The 19,590-nt window shown below is 44.0% G+C and overlaps 1 protein-coding gene across 5 annotated transcripts in view; it reads left to right on the plus strand.

Annotated features, from left to right (window-relative positions):
• Nucleotides 1-19,590, plus strand: part of NSF (N-ethylmaleimide sensitive factor, vesicle fusing ATPase) — a 179,903-nt gene that overhangs the window by 22,224 nt on the left and 138,089 nt on the right. For 4 of the 5 annotated variants that reach the window (XM_008271641.4, XM_002719197.5, XM_070060568.1 and 1 more), the window contains exons 2-4: nt 10,605-10,690; nt 14,029-14,128; nt 18,342-18,381. In XM_008271641.4, the coding sequence (XP_008269863.3) occupies nt 10,605-10,690; nt 14,029-14,128; nt 18,342-18,381 (226 nt within the window). Of the gene's footprint in view, nt 1-10,603; nt 10,691-14,028; nt 14,129-18,341; nt 18,382-19,590 lie in introns of all 5 variants that reach the window. The other variant, XM_070060567.1, reaches the window with a different exon arrangement.

The raw sequence follows: 19,590 nt of genomic DNA on the forward strand, positions 1-19,590 counted from the left end.
CCCTCTCTGTAATTCTTCCTCATAAATAAATAAATAGATCTTAAAAAAAAAAAAAAAAAAGAGTTGGAAGACTCACACTTCTTAACCTAGAACGTTCTACAAAGCTCTGATAATTAAGATGGCATGGCACTGATGTATGGATAGTCATATAAACCAATGGAATAGAATTGAGTCTAGAAATAAGCTCATAATTTATGCTTAATTGATTTTTGACAAGGATGCCAAAACCATTCAGTGGTGGGAACATTAGTTTTTTTTGTTTTGTTTTGTTTTGTTTTGTTTTTTAATTTATTTGACAGGTAGAGTTATAGACAGTGAGAGAGAGAAACAGAGAGAAAGGTCTTCCTTCCGTGGTTCACTCCCTAAATGGCCGCCACAGCCGGCACTGCGCCGATCCGAAGCCAGGAGCCAGGTGCTTCTCCTGGTCTCCCATGCGGGGGCAGGGCCCAAGCACCTGGGCCATCCTCCACTGCCCTCCCGGGCCACAGCAGAGAGCTGGACTGGAAGAGGAGCAACCAGGACTAGAACCCGGCACCCATATGGGATGCTGGCGCCACAGGCGGAGGATTAACTAAGTGAGCCTAGGTGCTGGCCCGGGTACATTAGTCTTTTCAACAAATGGTGCTGGAATGACTGGATACCTACATGTGAAAGAATGATTTTGGATCCCAACCTTGTACCACATAAAAAACTAACTCGAACTTAAGACCTTAATTTGTGAAATGCTTAGAAGGAAACATAGGTGTAAATGGGCATCACCATGGACTATGCAGTGTTTTTTTTAAAGATGTGACTATAAATTAAAGGTGGGGGGTGTGCTGTGGTATAGCAGGTGGAGCTGCCGCCTGCAGTACCAGCATCCCATATGGCTGCCAGTTCGAGTTGCGGCTGCTCCACTTCCGATGCAACTCTCTGCTGTGGCCTGGCAAAGCAGTAGAAGATGGCCCAAGTGCTTGGGCCCCTGCACCCACATGGGAGACCTGGAGGAAGCTCCTGGCTCCTAGCTTCAGATTGGCACAGCTCCAGCCATTGTGGCCAATTGGGAAGTGAACCAGTGGGTGGAAGACCTCTCTTTTTCTTCCTTTCCTCTCTGTGTTACTCTGACTTTCAAATTAAATAAATAAATAAAGTGACCAAAAGCATAAACAGAAAAAAGACTGGAATTCATCAAAATTAAAAACTTTTATGCATCAGAGGATACTACAAGGAAGTAAAGATAACTCACAAAATAGTGAAAATATTGGCAAATCATGTCTGATACACACCTATTTATTCTAGTGTCCTGAATGTATGATGAACCTTTGCAACTCATCAGTGGTAAGAACCCAGCTTACTATGGGCAAAGCATTTGAATAGACATTTCTCCAGGAAAGATACTCAAAGACCAATAGTATGCACATGAAAAGATGCTCAACATCATAAGTCATCAGGGAGGTGAACATTGAAATCACAGAGATCACACCTACTAGGATGTCTATAATTTTTTTTTAAGATTTATTTGGAAGACCAAGTTACAGAGAGGGAGAGACAGATCTTCCACTCACTGGTTAACTCCCAAAATGGCCCCAACAGCTGGGGCTGGGCCACGGTGGCACCAGGAGCTTCATTTAGCTCTCCCAAGTGTGTGGCGGGGTCCCAAGTACTGGGGCTGCCATCTGCTGCTTTCCCTGGTGAAGGAGCTGGAACAGAAATGGAGTGGCTGGGACTGGAACCAGGCTCATAAAGGATGCCAGTGTCACAGGTGACAGCTTAACCTGCTGTGCCGCAATGCTGGGCCTGTCTATAGATTTTTTTTTTTTAAAGATTATTTATTTGGAAAGCAGAGTTACAGAGAGGGAGAAACATTTTCTGTCTACTGGTTCACCCTCCATATGGCTGCACTGGCCTGGGCCAGGCCAAACTGGGGAACCAAGAGCTTCTTCCAGGTCTACCACATGAGTATAGGGCCCCAAGAACTTGGACCAACCTCTACTGCTTTCCTAAGCACATCAGCAGAGAGCTGGATTGGAAGTGGAGCCTCTGGGACCCGAACTGGTGCCAATGTGGGATGGCAGCATCGCACACCACAATGCCAGCCGCTTTATGTGTGTGTGTGTGTGTGTGTGCACTTTAAAAACAACTTTTGCAAGGATGTAGAGAAAATGAGAGTAAAGCCACTGCCTGCAATACTGGCATCCCATATGGGTTCCAGTTTTTGTTCTGGCTGCTCTGCTCTGATCCAGCTCTCTGCTAATGGCCTGGGAAAGCAGCAGAAAGTGGGCCAAAGTGCTTGGGCCCCTGCTACCCACATGGGAGACCTGAAAGAAGCTCCTGGTTCCTGGATTTGACCTGGCCCAACCCTGGTGGTTGCAGCCAAGTGGGGTATGAACCAGCAGATGGAAGATGTCTCTCCCTCTCTCTCCCTAACTCTTTCAAATAAATAAACCTTTACAAAAAGAAAGGGAAAATGAAACACATTCATTGTTCATGGGAATGTAAAATGGTGTAGCCATTGTGGGAAAAAGTTTGACAGCTTTTCAGAAAGTTAAACACAACAATTCTGTTACTTGATGTGTTCTTTTCAAGAGAGTTGAGGACATGTTCCTATATAAATTTGAACATGAATGTTCAGAGCACCATTACTTATAATAGCCAAACAGCCCAAATGTCCACCACTGATGAAATAGTAAAATATGCTCTATCCTTATTAGCTAGTCGTAAAAAGGAATAAGGTATGGTTACATGCTACAATGGGATAATCTTAAAAAAACATTATGCTAAATGAAAAGCCAGTCACAAAGATGGTAAGTTATATGATTTCATTTATATGAAATGTCCAGAATAGGCAAACCCACAGATACAGAAAGTAGACCAGTGATTGCCGGGAGGTGAGAGGAGGGGACTCGGGAGTAACTGCTGGTCAGGGGCAGGCTGCTTTTGCAGGAGATGCAGCTGCTCTGGAGTGAGGTAGTGCAATTCAGCAAACGCAGTGAAAACCAGACAAGGATATACTTTAAAACATTGCATTTTATGTTTTATGACATACATTTCAAAAATGCTAAGAAAATTCAGTTAATTTTTACTGCATAGTCACTGGGTGGCACAGGACAGAGTTTAGAGTCTTTTAGGGAAGCCGTGACACTTAACCAAGTCTAATATAGGTAGCTTGTGATGAGTATTGGTGCGACTGTTGAGGAGGAAAAAGATACTCAGTCCAGTTAGGAACTAGGGAGCTTCATAAACTTGGCTTTGTGAGGTGGGCCAGGTTTCAGTAGGTGAAAGGAATTTGGGATAGGGTATTTGGGCAAAAGGAATAGTGTGAGCAAAGGCGTGCAGTTTGGAAGATGAAGTACATGGGTTGGGGTGGGTACTGAAGGGATGATATAGAAAAATAAGTTTGAGGATAGATCCTGTGTGGATGACTGTAAGTACCCTGCTAAGGCTGAAAATCAGAGGAAAAACCAGATCCAGAGAAACCAGTTAGGCTACTGTAGTTTTTTAGGAGAAAAGTGATGTGGGTGAACTAGGTAAGTGATGTGAGGACAGAAGGGAAGACTGAAATGCAGAAGTAAAGTTACTAGGTCTGAACCCTGCATTGTGTGTGTGTGTTGTGGGTGGGGGGAGCATAGGTGGTGAAGGCTGGGGACCCTGAGATTTGAGTATGAGTGACTTGAAAGGATATTGATGGTGTTCACAGATGAGGACAGCAGGGGAAGAGTGAATACTGAGAAGAGGAAGGCTCCACTGCTTTTGGCAAATAGTTTCTGGCAGCGTTGAAGCCAGAGTAATGTTGCATGTATCCGTAATTACCTTATTTTTAATTGCTAAGCATCATCCCATTGTACGATGTACCACGATTTGCTTATTCATTTTTTGTGGATATTTATATTGTTTCCAGTTTTAAGCTATTATGGATATAGCTGCTAAGGACATTTATGTACAAGTGTTTGTGTGGGTATATATTTTCATTATCTGTTGACTAAAAACCTGGGTGTGAACCGTTTGGATCATATTACTTTTGTAAGAAACTGCATCACATCTTTGCCAGTATTTAATGCTGTCAATCTTTTTTTTTTTTTTTTGAAAAATTATTTATTTGAAAAGCTTACAGGGTCAGACAAAGAGAGATCTTCCATTTGCTAGTTCACTCCTCTCACGGCCAGAACAGGGCTGGGCCAGGCTGGAGCCAGGAACCTGGAATTCCTTCTAGGTCTCCTATGTGGGTAGCATGGGCCCAAGCACCTGGGCCATCATCTGCTGCTTTCCCAGGTACATTAGCAGGGAACTGGATTGGTGCTGGAGCAGCCAGGGCTTGAACCGGCGCCCATATGAGATGCCAGTGTTGCAAATGGCAGCTTAACCCACTGAGCCACAACACCAGCCCATTGTCAGCTTTTTTACTTTTTTTTTTTTTTGCATTTTTTTCTCTAAAAGACTAAAATGGGAACTTTTTATTTATTTATTTTTTAAGATTTATTTGTTTGAAAGTTGGAGTTACACAGAGAAGGAAAGGCAGAGAGAGAGAGAGAGAGAGAGAGAGAGGTCTTCCATCTGCTGGTTCACTCTCCAAATGGCCACAACGGCTGGAGCTGTGCCGATCTGCAGCCAGGAGCCAGGAGCTTCTTCTGGGTCTCCCATGCAGGTGCAGGGGCCTGGGCCATCTTCTGCTGCTTTTGCAGGCCATAGCAGAGAGCTGGATTGGAAGTGGAGCAGTCGGGACTTGAACTGGTGCCCATGTGGGATGCTGGCAGTACAGACAGTGGCTTTACTCATTACACCACAGCACCGGTCCCAGAAACTTTTTTTTTTTTTTTTTTAATATTTATTTGAAAGGCGGAATTACAGAGAGGCAGAGAAAGGTCTTCCATTCACTGATTCACTCCCCCAGATGGCTCCAACAGCTGGAACTGTGCTGTTCTGAAGCCAGGAGCTAGGAGCTTCTTCTGCGTCTCCCATGTGGGTAGCAGGGGCCCCAAGGACTTTGACCATCTTCTGCTGCTTTCCCAGGCCATAGCAGAGAGCTTATCAGAAGTGGAGCAGCTGGGACTTGAACCAGTGTCCATATGGGATGCTGGCACTGCAAGTGGTGACTTTACCCTACAAGCCACAGCGCTGGCCCCCTAAGATGGGAACTTTTGCTTTCTTTTTCAATATACATTTGTAAAGAAATTTTAAGAACCTAAAGGATGTCAAGAGTTTCATCTTGTGAATAGCTACTTGTCTGAATTGGACAATGTTACCACTGTAAGTTCTTTGAGAGACAACTGTAGGGCATATATATTTAACTTATTTCTACCCCATTACGTCTAGTCCCATGTGACTTCTGAATTTTAACAGAAATTATTTTGTAAACATTTAAAACTTTTATCTAGAAGGAGGAGAGAGGGAGAGAGAGAGAGCGAAAGCAAGCAAGCTGGAATTAGAAATAGAGCTGCATCTCCAACCAGGCACCCTTCCCTTCCCTTCCCTCCCCTCCCCTCCCCTCCCCTTGTCTCTTTTCTTCCCTTTCTCTTTCTCTTTTTTTTTTTTTTTTTTTTAAAGATTTATGTATTTGAAAAGCAGAGTTACAGAGAGGCAGAGGAAGAGAGAGAGAGAGATGGTCTTCCATCCACTGGTTCACTCCCCACATGGCTGCAGCTGCCGGAGCTGTGCCGATCCGAAGCCAGGAGCTTCTTCCAGGTCTCCCACACGGGCGCAAGGGCCCAAGGACTTGGACCATCTTCCGCTGCCTTCCCAGCATGGAATGGGATGGAAGTGGAGCAGCCAGGACTCAAACCGGTGCCCATATGGGATGCTGGCCCTGCAGGTGGCGGCTTTACCTGCTACGCCACAGCGCTAGCCCTTAGGCACTCTTGATTATAGGGTGTGGATGTCCCAAGTGATGTCTTAACTACTATGCCACACACTTGCCCCCAGAAATTATTATAGGAATTTATAGCACAGAGGGATTCCATAGGCCTGAAGAAGAATGTTACTGATGATCTTTCTTGTGTGGTTTTAGGCCAGCAGTATCCAATGAAACTTTCTACAGTGGAAGCCACGTGTGACACTTGATGTAGCTAGTGCGACTGAAGGACTGCATTTTTCATTTTAATAGTCATATATGTCTAGTGGTTACTTTATCGAACAATGTGGTTGTGAAATGCTATTTTTCAGGAAATATCCTCTTACAAGAAATAGTGAGACTTGACAGCTGAGCTGGCCTTGGGGCAAGTTCATGTTTTCTGTCCTTCCCTTCCCTGTACAGTGCCTGCAGCACCTGGCAGAAGAGCCAGGGGGTGCGTGAGCCTAGCGCAGGGCAGCCATTTAGTGATGAGCTCTTCTAGTCATGTACCATATTCTTTGTTTTTCTTTCTGTTCATTTTGCTGTAAAATTATATGGTGAACAGTAAGGCATATACTTAAATAGTCCAACGTTTAAGGTGAACCTTGGAAGGTATGTTATTTCAATTCTAAGGCTGTGCAGTGTTGTTCAAAGGAAGTCTAGTTAAGTCCCCCAATTTTATTGATGAAGAAAAGCAAATTTTCTTTCTGCACTTCAACAGCTCTCGAGTAAGGAATGGTATAATTACTTTCATTAAAGTGTCCATTAAAGATTTATTGAAATTTTCTTCTCTAGAGTAGTAGTGTTTATAATTTTTGACATTTCAGATTGTTATAATGAAGACATTTCCCTAGCCTTCAGACAGTTAAGTGTTCCAGTAATTCAGATGACTATGCTTGTATAAAACTGCCTGTCGGTTTTATCTTTTCATTTCTTAATCATTGCATGGATGTAGTGGTTGCTTTTATTATTGTTTCCTAGAGGCAAGGTCAGTGTCAGAGAAATTATGAAATTTTCCCTTGGTATTACTGTGGTAAGTAGACAACCGCTATTTATAGGGACTTTGTTGAAAAACGAGATATCCTGCTTGGCTTACCATAAAAACACAGATGCTTCTAGTTTCTAGTAGGGAGGCCTTTTGCTCATGGCATCTGTTTTAGTTGGCCAGCCAGATGACGTCTGCAGATTTTTTCATTCTTTTTTGAAGTACATTTAACAAGTAAACAAGTTTATAAATGAAAAGGTTAGATTAGCATTTTGTAAATTTTTATTACTTTGGCTATATCAGTTCGGTGTAATTTTAAACTATTACATAATTTTAGTTTAATTATGTAACTTTTTAAATAATCTTGAAATGATCAGTCTGTGTACGGCTTTGGATTGTTTATTCTACAGTTGAGTCAAATTTGTATTGATCTGTAAGTTTATGTATTCAATAAATGTTTAATGAGTACTCACTGTGCCAGGCTCTGCACTGGCCTTGGGAGCTATGGACTTGAACAAGGTGAAGTCTCAGTTCCTGAGAGGCTGATTGCCTTGCATGCGGTGTAAGCATGTAGCCCTACAATTGAGTTAACACCTTGGTAGTAGGCACTCCACTCTAGAGCACCCAAGACTCCGTCTTGAGAAATCACCCCCCACCCCCCAGCATGAGCCTGTGATCTGAAACTATGATCTAACAGTACACTGCATCCCACTTGGCAAAACATGGAAACTCCCTAGCATAATCACTCAAGCTTAAAATAGGCTACACCTGGATTTATGTTAAGATTGTAATTTGTCTTTTGTCGGGATTGTAATTGATATTAGTTTTGCATAGGCCTTAGGTCAGCTTGACCCTAGTCAAGTATTGCCTCCTTCACCCCCAGTCCTAGCAACCATGTGTTCCCCCTCCTCTCCTTGTGGTTTTTGCCTTTATAAACCCTGTTGCTTTGAGCTTCAGGGTCAAGAGTTCTTTAGGGCAGGAGCCTGCTTTCCACTGCTGGCAATAAAGGACTGGCAAACTTTATCAATGTGTAGTGCTCCTCTGTTTGCACTTGGTCAGGTACAACACAATAAAAATGGTGCTTCCAATTGAAGTTTATTACATCAGTCATTTAGGAGGAGCAGGTATCTAGGACGATTTGGTGGTTAAAGTATCATCTAAGCTGAGATTGTAGCATAGGTAGGAGTTGGCCAGACAAGGAAAGGCCTGGGGTTGTCAGAGAGAGAATATAAAGGGAAGGCGCTCACAGGTGAGAGAGACTTGTGACATCCTGAGACCCTCTGTGCAACCCTTCGGTTCTGACGTCCTTGCAGCAATAGTTTACCTGTGAATGGAGCAGTCAAGGACCTTCTTAGTAACTTTCTTCTGGAACTCTTTTTTTTTTTTGAAATTCTATTCAAAGTGCTCATTCCATCAGTGGTTACAGTTTTCCCATCAAGCACGTTATTTTATTTACGTTTGAGAGTCTATCCTTTTCAATATATTGTTCCTGAGTATCTCACAAAAAAAAAATCAGTTTTTGGTGTATTTCATCATTGCTAAGCAGATGAAAGAGACACCTGTATTTTGACCCAACTATACAGCATATTTTTTGTATTGTCATTTGCCATATTACCTTCTCTTAAGGGTTTTCTAAAGAACTTTTGACTGTATTTATCAATGAAAAAATATATTTCGTTTGTTACCATTTTGTTTTCCCATATAGGTGCCAGTTGGAGTCCTGGCTGTTCCACTTTCAATCCAGTTCCCTGCTAATGCTCCTGGGAAAGCAACAGAGGATGGCCCAAGTGCTTGGGCCCCTGTACCACCTATGTGGGAGACCCAGATAAAGCTCCTGCCTCCTGGCCTTGGCCTGGCCCAGTCCCACCCATTGCAGCCATCTGGGGAAGGCTGGAAGATCTCTCTCCCTCTCTGTCTCTCTCTAACCCTGAATTGCAAATAATAAGTCTTTTTTAAAAAAAATTTTTTTAAAGATTTATTTATTTGCAAGAGTTACAGAGAGAGGCAGAGAGAGAGAGAGAGATCTTCCATTCACTGGTTCACTCCCTAGATGGCTGCAATGACCAAAACTGCGCCAATCTGAAGCCAGGAACCTGGAGTTTCTTGCGGGTCTCCCATGCAGGTACAGGGGCCCAAGGACTTGGGCCTTCTTGTACAACTTTCCCAGGCCATAGCAGAGATGGATTGGAAGTGGAGCAAATGGAACTCGAACCAGTGCCCGTGTAGGATGCTAGCACTGCAGGCAGAGGCTTTACTTGCTATACCACAGCACCAGACCCATTATAAATCTTAAAAACAAAAATAACTAGCTTGGTCTTAAGGATTGAAGAATGAACACTTTAGTTATAAATCAATTATGACTGATTGCCATAGCTCAAAAGGAAACCCAAGAGAAGGATAGAAAGGTTGTGAGTTAAATACATTCTGTAAAGAAATGTTTTGTTAGTAGCTATTGACTAAAAAGGCTGTTACATTGCTGTTTTTAAGCCACTTGTGCATGTGTCTGTGTGTCCTGTAATTATTTTTGCTGAGAGATAAGCATTGTCCATTAGTATCCATGGCCCTCTGATACCCAATCCAAGGAGCTCCAGTCCCTCATGGTATTTGTATAACTTTTTTTTTTTAAAGATTTATTTATTTATTTGAAAGTCAGATTTACACACAGAGAGAAGGAGAGGCAGAGAGAGAGAGAGAGAGAGGTTTTCCATCCACTGGTTCACTCCCCAATTGGCCACAATGGCCGGAGCTGTGCTGATTTGAAGCCAGGAGCCAGGAGTTTCCTCCGGGTCTTCCCATAAGGGTGTAGGGGTCCAAGGTCTTGGGCCATCCTCCACTGCTTTCCCAGGCCATAGCAGAGAACTGGATCAGAAATCAAGTAGCCGGGACTTGGAACTGATGCCCATATGGGATGCCAGCACTGAAGGCAGTGGCTTTACGCACTACACTGCAGCGTAGCCCCAGTATTTGTATAACTTACGTGTATCATCTTGGTAACTGTTGTAAACCATTCCTAAGTTACTTGTAATACCTAAGGCAATGTAAATTTTCTTTATTGTTTAAGGAATTAAGATAAGAAAAAAAGTCTGTACATGATCAGTACACAATTTTTCAAATATTTTTGATCTGCAGTTGGTTGAACCCATGGATGCAGAACATATGGAGGGAGAGTCCTGACTGTACTTGGAAGAAGTTTTATTTATTTAAATTATAGGAGATAAGGTTAATATCTACTTGTGATCTCTTACAAAAAGATATTTTTCCATAATATACCTTGTCATATTTATTGAATTTGCATCATTGCATTTTTATCAATCAACAGTCTTTGGAAGAGATGGAAAAACAATTCAAATAAGCTTGAACAAAAAGAAGTATATTGGCTCATAACCAAGGTTCAGAACTGTTCTCAAGAATTTTGATTTGATTGTCAGGTCTGTGTTTCCAGGTATTAGTGTGTCTTTGTCTCTGTCAGCCTTGTTTTTCTTGGTAACACTTTCACTGTCTTTGAGAGCAGAAAGTCTTCCTCCGTGTGGTGTTGTGGAAGGCAAGAGTGTTTCTTCCAGCACCTATGTACAGAAAAGCCCATGGGTGAATGGAGTGTATGTGGTCGCATCTGTGCTGTGGCAGTCCCACAAAACCATGTGGACAGGGGAAGGAAGTTACCCAAAGGGAGGGCTTGTTGTTATCACAGAGGAAAGGATGCTGGCCATCAAAAACTGTAGGTATTTATAGTGACGACTGGAGGACAGGAAGGCATAAGATATTCCTTAAGGTAATCAAACATGACAATTTTATTTTCCTAATCATTGATTCTTACAGAGCATGCAAGCTGCAAGATGTCCTACGGATGAATTATCTTTAACCAACTGTGCAGTTGTGAATGAAAAGGACTTCCAGTCTGGCCAGTGAGTATCTGACTTTCTTTTCTTCTAACTTGGTTAAGTGGTATTTTCAAAATTTCTGAGGTTATTTTTAAAAATTTCTCTTGCTAAGTTGGAAAAGGAAGATGAGAAAGAGTTATATATTTCAAGCAGAACTGTGTCAAACTTTGATAAATATAATGGTTTTAAAACCACACATAGCTTTCTAGATATAACTTCTTATTCATGGATTTTCTTAGAAGAACTATATATATATGTATGTATGTATAGATATGTATACTAATTATGTGAATCATACATAGCATAGCTATAGGTATTTAGCTCTGGAGTCTGAGTTTGAATTCTGACTGCCAATGACAAATTGGGTTCCCATGTGTAAGTTGTTTACCAGCTCTGTGCCTGCGTGTCTTGATCTGTGAAATGGGGATAATGGTAAGTTACATAATCAAAGCACTTAGAACAGTGCTCAATGTGTTAATAAGCCCTCGATAAATATTAGCTATTCTGATCATTATTACTATAGTAATCCAAGAGACACAAAAATTGGAAAATGCACAACAAATGTAGCATATTTAAAAGCATTTTTCATCATTATTTATTTATTTATGTATTTTTTAAAGATTTATTTATTCATTCGAAGGGCCGAGTTATAGAGAGGCAGGCAGAGAGAGGTCTTCCATCCGCTGGTTCACTCCCCAGATGGCTGATGGCCAGAGCTGGGCCAATCTGAAGCCTGGAGCCAGGAGTTTCTTCCGGGTCTCCCACATGGGTACAGGGGCGCAGGACTTGGGCCATCTTCTACTGCTTTCCCAGGGCACAACAGAGAGCTGAATCGAAAGTGGAGCAGCTGGGACTTGAACCAGTGCCCATATGGGATGCTGGCATTGCAGGCGACGTCTTCACCTGCTATGCCACAGCACTAGCCCCTATCAGAATTTATTTTAACTGTTTCATATCATGCCTTGCCAGATCTTCTAGAGAAATTTGCTACCAAGTACAGTGCCATCCATATGCTTCTAAGTTTTGGTATCACAAGGCAGTTTAGAGAGATAAAGAGCCAAGGAGGCAGGATTTTAACTGAGGTTTTTTTGTTGTTTGTTTAAAGCTGTTGTGAAAAGCATGAGTTTCACAGAATTAGAATTAGTAATTATCTACAGTTTTCAGCTTCAGAGGAAGAGGCTCTCCCACATAAGTGTGATTATTTCCAGTGCTAAAAATTCTATGATTGTGCTAACTTGAACACAGGATTTTCAACAAATAAAACTCAAGTATAGATAAGCAATGGTGAGAACTCTTTATAGAATTTTTACCTATGTCAGGTATTCACTGTACTCATGATAACGTTACTAAAAATAGATAAAAGGAACTTATGTTCTAGTTAGGAGATAAGTAGAGGAACCTTAGCCATTAACATTAAAAATTATAGCATTCTAAAAGATAGTTTTTATTTTTTTAAAAAGATTTATTTTATTTATTCAAGAGGCAGGGTTACAGACAGAGAGAGGGGGAGAGAGATAGAGGTCTTCCATCTGATGGTTCACTCCCCAGCTGGTTGCAATGGCTGTAACTGAGCTGATCCAGAGCCAGGAGCCAGGAGCTTCTTCCGGGTCTCCCACGTGGGTGCAGGGGCTCAGGAGTTGGGCCATCTTCCACTGCTTCCCCAGGCTATAGCAGAGAGCTGGATGTGAAGCAGAGCAGCCAGGATGTGAAATGACACTGATATGGGATATTGGCATTGTGGGTGGCAGCTCGACCCACTGCACCGCAGTGCCAGCCCTGACAGTTCTTTCCCTTTAATTTTTTTTTTAATGAATTCATTTATTTATCCAAAAGTAAGAGAGGAAGAGAGAGAGAAAGGGACCTTCCATCTGCTGGTTCGCTCCCCAAATGGCCACAATGGCCAGGAATGGACCAGGCCAAAGCCAGGAGCCGGGGTCTCCCACATTGGGCCATCCTCTGCTGCTTTCTGAGGCACAGTAGCAGGGGGTTGGATTAGAAGTGGAGCAGCCGGCACTAGGCTAATCCTCCGCCTAGCGGCGCCGGCATACCGGGTTCTAGTCCCGGTCGGGGCGCCGGATTCTGTCCCGGTTGCCCCTCTTCCAGGCCAGCCCTCTGCTGTGGCCAGGGAGTGCAGTGGAGGATGGCCCAGGTGCTTGGGCCCTGCACCCCATGGGAGACCAGGAAAAGCACCTGGCTCCTGGCTCCTGCCATCGGATCAGCGCGGTGCGCCGGCCGCAGCGCGCCGGCCGCGGCGGCCATTGGAGGGTGAACCAACGGCAAAGGAAGACCTTTCTCTCTGTCTCTCTCTCTCACTGTCCACTCTGCCTGTCAAAAAAAAAAAAATAAATAAATAAATAAAAATAAATAAAAAAAAAAGAAGTGGAGCAGCCGGGACTCGAACCAGGGCCCATATATGGGATACCAGTGTTGCAGGCAGCAGCTTTACCTGCTATACCATAGCACCGGCCCTTCCCTTTAAATTTTAAAGAGTATTTATTTGAAAGGCGGAGTTATAAAGGCAGAGGTAGAGAGAGAGGGAGGGAGGGAGACAGAGAGAGAGAGAAAGAAAGAGAGGGATCTTCTGTCTGCTGGCTCGCTCCCCAAGTGACCACAATGGCCAGAGGTGAGAGAGAGAGAGAGAGAGAGAGAGAGAGAGAGGTCTTCCATCCACTGGTTCACTTCCCAAATGACCACAACGGCCAGAGGTGCGCTGATCTGAAGCCAAGAGCCAGGAGCTTTTTCCGGGTCTCCCACATGGGTGTAGGAGCCCAAGGACTTGGCCATATCCCACTGCTTTCCCAGGCCAGAGCAGAGAGCTGGTTCGGAAGTATAGCACAGCTGGGACTCAAATTGGCGCCCTTTGGGATGCTGGCACAGCAGGCAGCGGCTTTACCCACTCGCCACAGCGCTAGCCTCTACAGTTTTTAAACATTTATTTTATTGTGGGTGGAAAGACAGAGCTGCCATTTGCTAATTCCCTCCCCCAAACGCCTGCAATGATCAGGGCCTTGCTGGACTGGCCCAAAGCCAGGAGCTAGGAACACAGTTCAAGTCTCCCACGTGGGTGACAGGAACCCAATTACTTGAGTTGCTGTCTCCCAAGACCTTCATTGGTAGAAATCAGAGCTGAGGACTGAACCTAGGTACTCCAGTGTGGGACTCAGGCATCTTAACCTCCAAGCTAAGTGGCCTTTCTGCTGACAGGTTTTGGAAACTAAATTTGTACTTGTGTTCCCTCAAGTCTCCCGTACGGTTTCATTTCCACCTGGTGCTCCTCAGACATCAGTCTGGGGAGAAACACGTTGAAGATGACGTTCTTGTTCCCTTTGATGTGGAGTGCTGACTGCATCTCTGTCTTTCAGGCACGTGGTTGTGAGGACCTCCCCGAATCACAGGTACACGTTTACACTGAGGACCCACCCGTCGGTGGTGCCCGGGAGCATTGCCTTCAGCTTACCCCAGGTAACTCAGGTGTTCCCTTGAAAGTCGCAGAAAAATCAGTTCATTCTAAGCAAGCACCGCCCTATGACAGCATTGTTTCATATTTGAAGAAAATACGTAGGTATTATGGAAGGAATTTTAAGATATATTCTTTGTTGTCATTTTTCTTTGGCTGTCTTTTATTACTTTGAGTTTTTTTTTGAATTTTTAAAAGTTTCAAAGTATCAGCTATCAGCTAAAGGGTGAGGGTGTTTTAATGTTACCTCCTAAGATAACAGAAGAGATATAAAAGTAATACTCGATTTGTAAAAAATAACATGTATTAATAGTGATTTTATAGTGCATTAGTGTCAGACTAAAGAATGAAAACTGCAGTTGACTCAAATTACAACCTAACTTGCTGGACCCCTGGAACAACTGGAACGGTTCTGATTACAGTTGGAACCATCAGTAGATTCTGTGGACTCCACAGAACTAGTTTGCCTAGTGCTGTCCCAGACGCAGAACACATGGCACAGGAGCACCACAGATGCTTGTCTGCATCCTTTCCTCCCTCCTGTCCTGCTGGCTACTGGCCCTCTGCTTCCGAGCATTGGAAATGCCTTCCCTGCCTACTTCTACTATGCAGCACGTTCATTTCCTTCCTTCCAAGTTTAGGGAAAGAGAGCAAGCACCAGTTTGGGAACTACTAAAGATCTCTCGAAGCCCTCAAAAACTGTGGAAATCTTCAGTATTCCCCCTTCCCCTGTTTGGATGCCTCTTCATTATTAGGACTACTTTTCACATTTGTTCTATAGATTAAAAGTTGGGATACAATAGGATTCACCATTGGGATTACCAGTGGTCAGAAAAAGCTTTAGGTGCAGTAATTTCTCTTTGTCTTTCTACTTTGTTAAAAAAAAAAAAATCCTCTAAATCCCTACCCCAGTTTGCTGTAGGCCAGGCATTATTCTGCGTATCTTTGCATTTGCTATTTCACTTTATTCTCAAAGCAGCCCCGTACTAACATTATTACCATTTGAGGCCAATAGAAGTGCAGAACCTAAAATTTGGCTATTGTGTGACCCCAAAGTCTGGGTTTAACCAGCATTCTGCTAAATCTCAGCTTGACTGGACCAAGTCTTACAAGGCCAGGGAGGAGAGAAATGTGACCTATGTTAAGAAAGGTGGCAGAGGCCGGCGCCGTGGCTCAATAGGCTAATCCTCCGCCTGCGGCGCCGGCACACCGGGTTCTAGTCCCAGTCAGGGCACCGGATTCTGTCCTAGTTGCCCCTATTCCAGTCCAGCTCTCTGCTCTGGCCCAGGAGTGCAGAGGCGGATGGCCCAAGTGCTTGGGCCCTGCACCCGCATGGGAGACCAGGAGAAGCACCTGGCTCCTGGCTTCGGATCAGTGCGGTGCGCTGGCCGCAGCGCTCCAGCCGCAGTGGCCATTGCGGGGTGAACCAACGGTAAAGGAAGATCTTTCCCTGTCTCTCTCTCTCTCACTGTCCACTCTGCCTGTCAAAAACAAAACAAAAAAAAAAGAAGAAGAAGAAGAAGAAAGGTGGGAGGGACTGGTGCTGTGGTGCAGCAGGCTAAGCCGCTGCCTTCAAGGCTGCATCCATATTGGAGTGCTGGTTCAGATCCCAGCTACTCTGCTTCTGATCTGGCTTCCTGCTAATGTGCCTGGGAAAGCAGCAGAAGGTGGCCCTAGTACTTGGACTCCTACAACCACATGGGAGACCCGGATGGAGTTCCTGGCTCCTGGCTTTGGCCTGGCTCAGGCCCAACCCTTGTGGCCATTTGGGGAGCCAACCAGGGATGGAAGATTTCTTTCTTTCTCTGTCACTCTTTCTTTCAAATAAATAAAATAAACCTTTAAAAAAATTGGAAGAGAGGGCTGATGCCGTGGCTCACTTGGTTAATCCTCCACCTGTGGTGCCAGCATCCCATATGGGCGCCAGTTCTAGTCCTGGTTGCTCCTCTTCCAGTCCAGCTCTCTGCTGTGGCCCGGGAGGGCAGTGGAGGATGGCCCAAGTGCTTGGGCCCTGCCCCCACATGGGAGACCAGGAGGAAGCACCTGGCTCCTGGCTTCGGATTGGCACAGCGCCAGCCGTAGTGGCCATTTGGGGGGTGAACCAATGGCAGGAAGACCTTTCTTTCTGTCTCTCTCTCTATCTATAACTCTACCTGTCAAATAAATTTTAAAAAAAATTGGAAGAGAGAGTATACATATTCAAGTGCAGCATTTTCTAAAATCCACAGTATTCAGATGAGTAGGCAAACTATTTTCAGCCAAAAATTATTTTTCTCACTGTTCTTTGGAACATTGTCAGTAATCGCTTGTTTTGAATCTGTACCAAGCCAGCCCTGAATGCCTGCCTAAACACAATCTGGCCTGCTTTCACACATTCTTGCTAGTGTAACCAGGCAGCATGGAGGAAGTTTAAACTTGGGCTGTAAATGCCTGAAACTCCTTACTAGCACGTGAGGAATAGTCATGACCATCTCGTGATCGAGTCCTTGCTGCGGTTCAGTGTAGTTTATCTGACCTGATAAAGCTTGCTGTAGAAAGGTAAGCTTTGTATGTTTTGGGACAAGTTTTCAGATATAAACCGTAGTGTATGCATTAGTTTCCTAGAGCTGTTATAGCGTAGAACCCTAGATGGGGGAGGGGAGAGGGCTGAAGCCACAGAAATTCATTCTGTCTCAGTTCTGCAGAAGAGTAGTCTGAAATCAGTCTGAAGGTGTGAAGGGGAGAATTTGTTACACACTTAGCTTCTGGTTCTGTTGATAAACCCTGATGTTCCTTAGCATGTAGATTCATCACTTCCATCTCTGCCTCTGTTATCACTTGGTGTTCTCCCTGTTTCTTTTTCTCTAGGACACCAATCATCTTGGCTTAGGGCCCACCATAATTCAATATGGCTTTATTTTAATTGATTGACTCTACAGAGAGCCCTTTTTTTTTTTTTTTAAGAATTATTTATTTATTTGAAAATCACAGTTACACAGAGAGAGAAGGAGAGGCAAAGAGATTGAGAGGTCGGTCTTCCATCTGCTGGTTCACTCCCCAGTTGGCTACAATGGCCAGAGCTGCACCAATCAGGAGCCAGGAGTTTCTTTCAGGTCTTCCCATGCAAGTGCAGGGGCTGAAGGACTTGGGCCATCTTCTACTGCTTTCCCAGGCCATAGCAGAGAGCTGGATCGGAAGAGGAGCAGCCGGGACTAGAACCGGTGCCCATATGGGATACCGGCACTGCAGGCAGCAGCTTTATTTGCTGCGCCACAGCACCACCTCCTCCCCCTTTTAAAGATTTATTTATTTGAAAGCAGAGTTACACAGAGAGAGGAGAGGTAGAGGCAGAGAGAGAGAGAAAGAGAGAGAGGTCTTCCATCCACTGGTTCACTCCTCAATTGGCTGCAACGGCCACAGCTGCACCAATCCAAAGCCAGGAGCCAGGAGCCAGGAGCTTCTTCTGGGTCTCCCACGTGGGTGCGGGAGCCCAAGGACTTAGACCAGTTTCTACTGCTTTTGCAGGCCATAGCAGAGAGCTGGATCGGAAGTGGAGCAGCTGGGATTCGAACTGGCGCCCACATGGGATGCTGGCACTGCAGGTGGTGGCTTTACCCACTATGCCACAGCGCCATCCCCAAGAGCCCATTTTTAAAGTAGAGTTGCACTGGGGTGGGCGCATGTTGCAACAGTTAAGTTGCTGCTTGGGTTTCCTGCCTGATTTGAGTCCCTGCTACTCCACTTCTCATCCAGCTTCCTGCTAATGTGCACTCTGGGAAGCAGCAGATGATGACTCAAATCCTTGAGTTCCGCCACTCACATGGGAGACTCAGATTAAGTTCCAGGCCCCTGGCTTTAGCCTGGCCCAGCCTTGGCTGTTGCAGGCATTTAACAAATGGAAGAACTGTGTGTGTGTGTCTATGTGTGTCTATGTGTATCTGTCTGTCTGTCTGTCTGTTTCTCTCCATCCATCTGTATCTCTGCCTTTCAAAAGCAATGAAAACACAAAATTTTGAAATTCAGTCACTTTCACAGTTACTGGGTACGAAGAGTTCAACATAATTTTGGAGAGGGAGATAAACATAACATAACGTACCATAACATAACAACATATGCTTTTGTCGTGGAATGTATTCATTCTAAGAGGAAATTAGAAGTTTATAGAAATTTCTCTTTTATTCATTTCTCCAATTTTGACGGACTGTTTTTAAGTGTCTTTTTTTTCCTCTTACTTTACAGCGAAAATGGGCTGGACTTTCTATTGGCCAAGAAATAGAAGGTAGGTGTATGTTTTTAGCCACCAGAGGTAGATTTTCTGCATGATTTTCTCAAAGTCATTGAGATCTATACAATTTTCCAATACTGATTATCAAGCCTTAAAAATTCATTTCTATTCAGAGTACTGGTTAGATCTATGAGAATGGAAAGGAAAGAGTTACTCATCTACCTCTTTTCTCAATGAAGTGTGTCATGAGGTCATCAGCATTAAATAGGGAAGATAAGGAAAGCAATTCATGACTTAAGGGAAGATTACTAAGCTATTTATGGGTAACAAGCCCACAGTCTAAATAAATAGATTAAACTTTAGCTTAATGTGTTTGCAATTATACTTTGATTTTAGAATTACAATCCTTGTTTTTGTTTTTTTTTTTGTTTTTTTGTTTTTTTGTTTTTTTTTGTTTTTTTTGACAGAGTGGACAGTGAGAGAGACAGAGAGAAAGGTCTTCCTTTTGCCGTTGGTTCACCCTCCAATGGCCGCCGCGGCCGGCGCGCTGCGGCTGGCGCACCGCACTGATCCGATGGCAGGAGCCAGGTACTTCTCCTGGTCTCCCATGGGGTGCAGGGCCCAAGCACTTGGGCCATCCTCCACTGCACTCCCTGGCCACAGTAGAGAGCTGGCCTGGAAGAGGGGCAACCGGGACAGAATCCGGCGCCCTGACCGGGACTAGAACCTAGTGTGCCGGCGCTGCAAGGCGGAGGATTAGCCTAGTGAGCCGTGGTGCCAGCCTGCTTTCTTGTTCTTAATTTACGAAATAGATTTTTGTCCATCTCTTTATTTTTAGCCTTTTTGAACCACTAGGTTTCAAATGTGTCTGTTGCCTGCAGTTTGGAGTTGGATTTTGCTTGTTGAGCTAATCTGAAAATCTTTTCCTTTTAATACATTGGTTAAATTGTCAGTCACCATATGACTGATCTCAATTCTGCTGCTCTGTTGTAATTATGTTTCTATATTTCATGTCTTTGCAGTTTTAACAATTTTCTTTTGGTATTTGACAATGTTTCTGTTTGTTTTAATGGTCGCTTTTTGTAGTTATACCTCTCAGAGAGCCCTTTGTCTCCTTTTCACTTCTGTAGCCTTTGAAAGAGTCAGCTCTGTCAGTTCTAAGTGCTGTCTCATCTCCTGCCTGATCAGTAGTCAGAGAGGAGGGATATTGTACTGTCCCCCTTTGCCTCTCGCCTACCATTCCGTTAGTTGCTTTCTTTCTAC

This window comes from Oryctolagus cuniculus, chromosome 17, assembly GCF_964237555.1.
Source record: "Oryctolagus cuniculus chromosome 17, mOryCun1.1, whole genome shotgun sequence".
Classification (NCBI taxonomy): domain Eukaryota; kingdom Metazoa; phylum Chordata; class Mammalia; order Lagomorpha; family Leporidae; genus Oryctolagus; species Oryctolagus cuniculus.